Below are 10,404 nucleotides of genomic sequence, written 5' to 3'. Positions count from 1 at the left end.
TTCAGTCTTAGCTAAGGATGCCTGGAACTGAACCTGGGATTTTATTTTGCATGCAAAACCCATGGGCTTTTATGTCAGTTGATTTTTATTTTGCATACAGCTCTTCTCAGTGATGACACAGCAATTCTCAGGGAATTGGGGATTTCACTAACCAGGGAGCTCTGGTTCATATGGCAACCGGTGAAGGTTGTACAGTTTCATCAACCCTTTGGAAGAGTGAAGGGATACAGACTGCCCAAAAAGAGCGGTCTGCCAGCTCCTCCTTTTCTGCCAGCGGGAAGCCGCAGCGGATAAACCCTGCGGTTTCCCACCAGCAAAAAAGAACCTGAAAAAAGCGGGCTTTTTTGTGGCGTACTTCTGACGCCTGAGTGCGCCAATGGTGCTCATGACGTCACAAGCGTGCCATGACGTGCAGGCGCTAAGCATCCATTGCGTCAAAATGGCAGCACCCGTGTGTACAGGGCGCTGCCATTTTGACGTACTGAATACGTACTAGGGTTAGGGAGCGTCTGCATGGTGCACGCTCCTTAACCCTAGTACCGCTGCCGCCACACCACATTTTGCCCATCTGTAATAGGCCAGTATTTAGTAAGTGTGTCAACTATCCACATTCTTCTTGTCTGATTGTTCCTAGGTTCCTAGGACACAATTCTGTTGCGCTTTAACATGCTGCTAGTTTAGCATTAACCTTGTTAAATTTTACTTTGTTATAGTTGTTACTACCTGTCCTATAGAACAATGGGAAATAAGTATGTATTTTCCCTGGAAAATGATTAATCATCCATTATGAAGCCAAGCCCTCCCTCCAGTCCATCTGCCTTGGTCCAGGCCTTGGAGGTAGAGAGGAACTGCTGGACCTCTTACCCTTTCCCTCCACCACTCCCTTCTCCTTCTGTGTCATGTCTTTTTAGATTGTAAGCCCGAGGGCAGGGATCCGTCTAACTAAAAAGATTGCATGTACAGCGCTGTGTAAATTTACAGTGCTTCATAAATAAAGGTTAATAATAATAACAATAATAATAATAATGTTTTAAATGGCTTATTCATCATTATTTATTACATTGTTTAATGTGCTTTGTGGGAAATAATCATACTATCTTTTTCCTAAGGAAGAATGCAAAATGGACATTTTTGTTTTGAGGCACACACTATAATCACATACTGCTGGTCCCAAAAAATGGAGCATACTTGCATATTGTATGCCTGTACAAATGTGTAACCCACTCATCTGTATTTGCTGCCTACATAGAGAGGCCAACAGGCCAGGTGAATGGATATGTTTTGGTCTCTTTCTTGTGAAACCATTTTTCTTTCATTCGAAGAAAGCATGACGACTGAAGTCATTCTGTTACCTTTGCCATGGCACTGATGAGCAACATAGAAGCATTTCATTCCCCCAAAGAACAATTTATCCTACAACACCCTCCACATGCCCCAGCACATTTGCTTCCCTGCCTCTAGCACTGGATAACACACACAAATTAGCTCTCCAATGACAGGCTAATTACTTATTGATGTGTCACCACTGTGTGTTAGAGTCAGGTTGCATAAACGTGCCTTGGAACTTGGTTCTGTCAAGGGAAGGAGCTTTGTTTTCAGAAAATGCTTTGCCTCTGGGCCACTACCAGCACCTTCAATGCAGGCCATAGAGATCACAACAGAACTGAGTACACCTAAGTGACTAAGCTTCTGAAGGATATGAACAGAAAGAAACAAGTTGAAGCAGATTACCTCCACACGAGACCCCCTTTTATCCTTTCCCCCAGGTTTTCAAACAGAACCTTCCATCCATGACAAATGTAACATTACTTATTTAAGTTTTAATGCAGTTAAAAGGCTTTTAATGTTCTAACAAAAGATCAAGGCAACATTTTAATGGGGAGGCTGAACAAACAACAAACATGATCTATTATTATCTCTGGCTTCTGTTAACTTCCATGCCAGGAAGAGCCTATGTAAGTCAGGATGTAACTCTCTCACGTTCTTCATCCTCTCTGTTCTGAAGGACTTTGCTGCAGAAGTTAAGCACGGCAAAGGAGACAAGTAGCATAAAGGGACTCCTGGACCTTTACTGATGATGACAGGGAAAGCCAATCTTTTTTCGGTTCACAGGAGAGAATTGGGCCCGTTACTTCACACGGTATAGGACCTTGCGTTGCAAGCGATGTTGTATCTCCCCCCGGCGCATCATGAGCTGCAGTACCCTGTAGATGGCATGCTCAGGATATTTCTGAGAAGGAGTCACAAAAGGGCAAAAGATATTATGTCAAAAAGCAACTGCTGACCTTGGGAAAGGAATGGTGAGTAAGTAAAGATGTTAGTCCCATGGATAATATACCATACGTTGTGGTGAATTAGTTTCTCCTCTGCTGAGTAGCTTTGGCTCCAAAGTACGTGGGGGAGAAGGAAAGACACAGCTTCTTTTTTTACTTTAATTCTGTATTAAACATTCTAGGTTCATAGTATATTACAGGGCATGATCCTTCCCAATGTAAAATACCCATGCAGAAGGATCTCTTCTTTCTTCCCATGCTGCATGCTAAAAGCCATTCAAGGAGAACAGAAAACTAGAAGTCAAACTGAGGAACCAAATAAGGTTGCATAGTGGTCCTCTGATATTGCTGAACTCTAAGTTCTAGTAGCTCTAGACAGCATAGTCAATGATGAGCGATAAAAGAGCTGAAATTCAACAACATCTGAAAGGCCAGAGGTTGCCTATCTCAAGGACACAGCTAAACGTAGATGTGGATAGAGAAAGCAGGTGCAGAGATCTCACTTCTCAAGTCATCAGCACACTCTCTCTGACCAAGAGGAGGGAAGAGAAGAGGGGAAACCTCCTTCCTAATGAAATCCATCTCTCTGCATGCAGCTGCTATAGCCCAATGTCAAGGAGGTGGCTATATCCTCCTCCCTCCCTTGAAAAGAATACAGAGCTACTTATGAACCATTCCCAGCTGATTTCCCATCCAAGTGGCATAACAGTCCTGCTACACTTCAGCAATACAACAGAGCCATGTGCCTTTAGATAATTATTATGCACCTTATTATTATCTTCAGTTGATGAGAATCTAAGTGACCTGCACAATATTAAATAAGTTATCTTAGGTGTGGAACATAGCAACCATAGGGTTCAAAACTATATATAGCACCTGTAAAATCTGCAGTAATACCTGGAGTGAATTCGTTGCTCCACTGAATGGGAAGCTATTAGGCATCACTACCATGAGGTGTGGTCCTCCCCCACATCATCTAATCCACTTAACTTACTTGTTTCACAAAATCCTGGATGATACTGTGTTCTGACACTTGGGAGCCAATGGCAAAGCGACGCTTGAGTTGTTTTTCAATACGAGACAACATCTCCTGGTCCTCCTGAGTAGTGAATCCTTCCACTCCTAAGGAGAAGAAACAGCATTTTAGACACATGCAATCCTCAATGGACATTTACTATGAGGATCCCAGGGATCCACAGCACTTCCCAATTTACACAGTATGTTTTTGTGTTTACATGAGGAGATCGCTAATTAGCATACACATTCAGACCAAATGGAATGGATGAACTGGTTTAACACTACTACAGTTTCATTCAGTGTGTGGAAACACCCTGCCTTGTTAAATTGATCCAGTGTTGAACCATTGTGTCATTCCAAGTAGGTAAACAAAAGACATTAGCAATGATGATAACAACAACAACATTTATTTATAATGCCCTTTCCACCAAAGGGTAGTACATCAAGACATATACAAAAAAAGAACAATAAAATACCACACTATAAAATCCTAAAATACTATACTAATATGCTAAAAACAAAAGAAACAAAGTCTTCCACAGTCACTGTTCATCTTGGCCATCTTGAGCAAGGGGACCAGCTCACATTCCTAACTTATATTTCAAGTGAATCCAGCATTTACGACACCCGCAAAAACAAAAGCAATTTTATAGTATTGTAAAGTGTTAAAAGTACACTGCACCTATATTATCTCAGTGTTTCTCCACACAACACTGTAAGGTAGGTAAAATCAGCATTACAATCCAATTGCTGAGGTGGATGAGAGAGAAAAATGTTTTAGTTCTCCAAATACTGTTAAGACTGCAACTCTCATCAGCACTAGCCAGGCCTGAGGAACACTGTGTATAAGGTTACACTTTGACTTAAGTTCACAGCAGAGGCAGGAAATGGAGAAGAGGCTTCTTAATTCATCCTCAGCTATGGCATCAGCCTTTCCCCAGCTGGCATCCCATAGAAATGTTGGACTCCAATTCCATTATCCTCAGGCAATGATATCTAAGGATGATTGGAGTTTTAGTGTAATAATCTACAGGACACCAGGTTGGGAAAGGCTGCACAATACTATGCTACCTCTGCAAAGTCTATTCTAAGCATCAAGTAGCTGGTTTTAGAGTCAAGCAAGAACACTGTCCCCACATAAGCAAAACACACCAGAGAACACACCAGCCATATTCTGCCCAGCATCACAATGAGTACCATGAACTCAGGTCAACAAACGCTCTGAGAGTTAAGCTGGCTATGTTCCTAAGGCCTAGCTCACCTGAAAGGTTGCCTGACATGGCAGCATCAAGCGTTGAGACTTGGAAGAGGCGCAAAGCTTCCTCCACATCTGTTTCAGTAGCAAAAGGCTGGAGCTTCATCTTGCTGATAGATTCAGCAATCCTCACAATGGCCTCTAGCTGTCTAAAAGACACAAATGAAGAGACCCATTTTTAAAAAAAACAGCAGAAAGGAAAAATGAAATGAAATGAGAGGAGGAAAAGGAAATAGCACAAAAGAAACTGAAAGCCAAAAATAAAAAATATAAACAGCAGAAAGATGTTTATAACAGAAATGCCTACTAAGTATCAGAAGTCTTCCATATGATGTTGCTATCAACTAGAGACCCGTTATCTCCCTTGCTATTGTCATTGTATGCCTTCATGTCATTTCCACCTTATGGCGGTCCTAAGGTGACCCTATCATAGGGTTTTCTCAAGTTTCTTCGGAGGGGGTTTGCCATTGCCATCCTCTGAGGCTAAGAGTGTGTTACTTGCCCAAGGTCACCCAGTGAGTTTACATGGCAGAGCCAGGATTTGAAACTTGGTCTCCAGAGTCCTAGTCCTAGTCCACTATACAATGCCAGCACTCTGTTATCCACCATACCTGACAGTAATGGGAATGTTGGATCGATGGTCAGTCTCCCTCTCATGTTGGCGGGCGCCACTGCGCATGAGGATGTAGCGGTTCTTCAGTTTCTCTGCAGCCTCTGCAGAAAGACGAGGGCCACACTTCCTGCAGGAGGAGTCACAGAGCTAAGTCTTGTCTCCAACTAGCCCTGCCACAGATCAAATGCTGGAAAGTTACTTTTCCAAGCTCTGTGGCAGAGCATCTTAAAGCCTGTATACATCACAGCAGAGTTTTAGAGAAAGAATTCAATTTTTTCAGTAGTATCTCAGTACTACAGCTACTCAATTCAATAACGAATGAGGGCCAAAAAAACCACAAAAAGGCTAAAATAACCATAGGAAAGCAGCCCATCTCCCAACTTGTTGGTGGTTCCTTTGCTGAAATTCATCACCTGTTCAAACTTCTTTCACTTTAAAAGTAAATGGGCTGGAGAGGGAGGGCAAAACACACACACACACACACACACACGAACAACAATAAAGTATAGAAGAAAGAGAAAAGAGCTCTGCACTGGTCACAGATGGGAAAAACTGACAAAGATAGATGGCCTCTGCCTGACAGCCATTTGTTTTTAATGATATTTCCTCACCTGTTCAGAGCAGTGACAGGGTGAAACCCACTTTGTGTAGCTTTCTTCTCTCATCAGTCCAGAGAAAGCTGCATCTCAGAGTGTATCTGCATTACACAGTTATAGCAATAGACTATTTGTAAAGTTGTTGTTCCATCCTATGGAAACCTAGAATTTGTGGTTTGACTAGATACTTCTGGAGTATGGCCCTCCATGGTCCCCTGGCAGGACAGTAGCTCGCTAACTCCCACCAGTTGCCGATACATTATAGAAAGCTCTAGTGCTACAAAGGGGAATGAATCACAGAATTAAAGAGTTGGAAGAGACCACATGGATTATCCAGCCCTACCTCCTGTCATGTAGAAATATACAACCAAAGCACTCCTGACAGATGGCCATCCAGCTTGTTTAAAAACCTCCAAAGATGGTGCCTCTAAGGCAGCGTATTCCATTGCCAAACAGCTCTTACTGTCAGGAAGTTCTTCCTAATGTTTAGGTAGAACATTATGGACTAGAATTCTATCTAGCAGAGAATACTAAATACCTCAGCAAACTACAAATGCTAGGAGTCCACAGGATGGAGTCACAGCAGTGAAAGTGGTAGTGAAGTGCTATAACTGGATAGATACAAGCCTAATGAAGTCAATCCCACCTTACAACCTGCCTAAAGGTTCCTTGGCTGATCACCACGGCAATTGTCCAACTCACGTGCGGCAATAGGCAATCATCTTCTTCAGTTTGTTGAGCTCAATCTCTCCCTCAACAGCCTGGGTCTGTGTCAGGGCACTCACATGCAGGGACATCACATGCCTGGCCAGAGTCTATGGATACAGCACAAAGCAGGAGGGTTGAAAAGCAGCAGCACATTGAACCAGATTTGACCTTTACAAGAGAGCCCCTTGTCACAGTGTTCATTTAAATGAATAGCCATCAGCCTCTTTAACAATGGCTCTGTTTGGATTTCCCCTACAATTATTCCACTACAATTACTTATCTTTTAAGAAGCATTTTCATATATCAAATGTTCAGTGATCTTTAGAAGAAATCACTTGTTGCAGCTGACCACCAATATTCCCAGGTTCAGAGACAACATGGTCTTGACAAAGAGCAAAGAAATAATTCTAGGGTAGAAGTTGGACTTTGTGGTTTAAACCACTTAAGTAAATTAGCCAGGATCAACAACAATCTTGCAAGGTGAAACTGGCACTACCTCTCCTTGCCAATTCAGCCTGAATGAAGAGAAATCCAGATCTTACTGAAGAATTCAGTAATAACTGTACAGCCAGGAGCTAGGTTAAGGCCATACCTAATAAAATATGCACACTACTAATACATTCGATAAAGGTTTAAATATTTAGAAAACAGACTAGTATGAAAGGCCATGCAAACACAACCGTTAAGAAACAGAACCATCAAAATATCTATATAACAGGCAAAAATGAGAAAGATAAAAACTTTAGTTCTCATGCACACTAAATGCATAAGCATGGATCACTTAGCAAAGTAAATTTCAAGACCATAGTATCCACACAGACAAAATAGAGAATCCAGGAGGACAAAGGAGAAAGAGCTATGCTCAGTTTTGTATGAAAAAATTGCCATAGCTCAGGTGAACAAATTTAAGATATCAGGATCGTTTAGAGGCCAGAACATTCTAATGTCTTGGCATCCAATCAGGTTCTTTCCGAACACAAATGGCATCATTTTCTCATTTATTTTTTTTCTTTTAAATATACTTGAGCCACTCAAACAAAAATAATAGAGACATATATGCCTATAGGCTCATCCAAAATGGAAACTTACAGGTAGATAAAGAATTTCTTTATAGACGCAAGAGGTCTGAGTCAAATCCAAGACTAATTACTGGATCATAGGGGCTTTTTGGGTATCAGACTGCCACTTTCAAGAAAGGCTAAATTTTGTCCAAGATGCTTCATTAGTTAAAAGATAAAGTCAATCAGGTACCACAGACTGTTTGCAACATGCCAGATAACTTGATTCATGATTATCTTTCCTCTAGAGGTGCTGTACCATATGAAACAGATAAAAAGTAGGGCAATATTGAAAGAGTGCCTTTCTTTTATTTTTACAGTTTATGCACCTTAACTCCCTTTGCACTGCTTTACCCAGGTCACCTACCATGTCTCTTTCTTCATTGTGTTCATCCTTGACAATGAAGATCATATCAAATCTGGACAGAATGGTGGGCATGAAGTCTATGTTCTCTTCACCTTTAGTCTCATCCCAGCGCCCAAAAACAGAGTTGGCAGCTGCTAACACGGAGCAGCGTGAGTTTAGAGTGGTTGTGATACCAGCCTACATAAGGATGAAAAGAATCTCATGTTTATAGGAATCAATATTATACTCAATAGCAGAACAATAAGTCCATGTGCAAGGCCTTGCCTGAACTATTACACAATGTATACCAGATCTAAGTTACCACAATACTATGCTTGAAACAAGCTGAGAAATCTACCACCCCCTTCTTCATGCCACTGAGGAGGTATTTACAATATATTTATGCATCATTTGTTACTTGGAGGTCTCTCATTCTATAAAGTTGTCATAGGTCAAAGCCAACTTTATGACTATTGACAGAAACAATCATTTTATTTACATCCTACTTATCCTTCAATGAGTTCAAGGAGGTGTATGTGTTGTCTCTTCCTCCTCCTCCTTTTATCTTCACCATAATCCTCTGTGATAAATCAAACTGAGAGGGAGTAATTGGCCCAAGGTCACTCAGAGAACTCAAGAGCTGAATGGGAATTTGAATCTTGACTTCCCGAACTCAATCCAATACTAACCACTACACCAGATTGGGACTTGGGGGCTATACAGACCACCCTTTGGAGGGGCATCCTGCTGCTCCTTTCCTCACTGGGTCGAGGCCATGGGCCCATTGCAGCACTTTGCGTGAAAAAGAAAGGCAAAATGCAGCTCCTTTTAGGACTGGGGAAAAGTTGCCATTGTTACCGCAGCAGCAATTTTTTTGAGCTCCGTTGCCACAGCGTGTCTAAACGCTGCACCAACAAGAGTGCTGTGATGCCCCCGATGCCAGCATCAGGGTGTATGGTGTCAAAACACGACGGCCCAATTCCACCCCAATGCCAGAGTTCAACGCTGGTCTGTTTAGCCTCTTAATAATCCCCCCCCCCCAAAAATCAAAACCCACTGACAAGTAAATCACAAATCCCTCTTGTAGATCAGGGGTGGACAATTGTGGAATACTAAGGAGCTACATCAGCCCAAGGAAACCCTGGAGGGTTGTATACCCCTACTCACCCTCCTACAAAAAGATTAATATTTTACCCCAACACCATGTTTTAGTCTCCGCCCCAGTCATTTTAGTCCCTTTTTTTTAACAACAGGAAATGAGTGGAAGTAACATCTTATTCAATGAGGAAAAAAAGTATCTCCTGGGCAAGTGGTCTGGAGGCACAAAAATGTGGTGAAAGTGCTCCCATGTTCCATAGAAGGCTTTTTTTAAATTGGTGGCCACAAAACTGTCCCTAATGGGCCTCCCACCACCCCAGGCACCTTTGCTCACTCCTACTGTAGATGGCTGAAGTAAAGGAGAAAAACCTTCCTCAGAGGCTGGAGCAACTTCACAAACTCACCTTAGCAATAGAGATGGTCTGCTGTTCCATAGCTTCATGAATAGCTACCCTGTCATCCTCACGCATCTTTTAAAAGGACATAAAAACATAAGCCAAACAATCAGAGCCAGGCCTCCCATGTGGGAATGTGAATGGTAGAAGATTAAAGCATCAATCACAGTCTACAATGTTTCCTACTCTATCAGAGACAGCCAGATGGTGCTCAGCACTAAGCTTCCCAGGTTCCTGGCATTCCAATAATTGCAGTATTTTCATGTCCAAAAACAAAGAACAGAAAAGAAAATACATTCATACCATTCTATCCAATCCAGAGTGTTTGTAATGTGATATTCCACAGGAAAAGGGGCATGCATGCTCAACACAGCAGTTTTGAATTGCTGGTCAACTTAGGCATCCCTGTGCTTGGATATTTAAATAAAAGCTGTAGGCATATTTACAGGTGTATATCGATAATTAAGTAGATGCATTCCTGGGCATTATTTTAACAGAAAATTGGTATCAAGGGATAGGAGTAACATGGAAAGAATAGGGATAGGTCCCTGCACCACAAAAAAAAAGAAGAGTTCAGCACATTTTCAGCAGACTTTTTATTCAAAACTAGCCATATTCATGTGTGAAATAATCAGGACTGGTAAGCCTTTCATAACAAAACAAAATCTTTTTGAAACTCATGGAGACTAACCAGAGGCTTCTTCCAATATGCATTTGCTGTACATATAATATTGAAACCCAGGACGAAAAGTCTAGTTCACAAGTCCTCCTTCACCATCCTCTCAGTTCCAAAGTAGCTGGAAAACTTCTAGCTAGTCAGAGAACAAGGAGGAGAAGTGGAGACTGGCTGGGCACAAAACGACTTTGTTAAAAGAAGCTTCTTTGTCCAAGTCTTTGTTTACTGAGGTATGCCTGTATTTATTCAACAGCTGCTGATCAATTTTTCATTACAATTCAGAATGCAGGTTATGAATCCCTATACCGCTTGGGTCCAGGTTGTATGAAAAATTGTGTTTTCTCATATATTCCTGCCTGGTCATTGAGA

The 10,404-nt window shown here is 41.7% G+C and overlaps 1 protein-coding gene across 1 annotated transcript in view; it reads right to left on the bottom strand.

The window, feature by feature from the left end:
• Positions 1–1,069: 1,069 nt before the first annotated feature.
• Positions 1,070–10,404, bottom strand: part of LOC149311864 (DNA replication licensing factor MCM5) — a 34,646-nt gene continuing 25,311 nt past the window's right edge. The window contains exons 11-17 of the mRNA XM_089528077.1: positions 9,369–9,434; positions 7,888–8,064; positions 6,457–6,569; positions 5,157–5,285; positions 4,552–4,694; positions 3,268–3,395; positions 1,070–2,230 (exon numbers count right to left, since the gene is read on the bottom strand). Of these exons, the coding sequence (XP_089384203.1) occupies positions 2,129–2,230; positions 3,268–3,395; positions 4,552–4,694; positions 5,157–5,285; positions 6,457–6,569; positions 7,888–8,064; positions 9,369–9,434 (858 nt within the window). The 3' untranslated portion in view covers positions 1,070–2,128. The remainder of the gene's footprint in view (positions 2,231–3,267; positions 3,396–4,551; positions 4,695–5,156; positions 5,286–6,456; positions 6,570–7,887; positions 8,065–9,368; positions 9,435–10,404) is intronic.

Source organism: Sceloporus occidentalis, unplaced genomic scaffold, assembly GCF_023333645.1.
Source record: "Sceloporus occidentalis isolate IW3139 unplaced genomic scaffold, rSceOcc1.0.p SCAF_5, whole genome shotgun sequence".
In the NCBI taxonomy this organism is placed as follows: Eukaryota; Metazoa; Chordata; class Lepidosauria; order Squamata; family Phrynosomatidae; genus Sceloporus; species Sceloporus occidentalis.
This window is presented reverse-complemented; position numbering and strand designations above follow the sequence as displayed.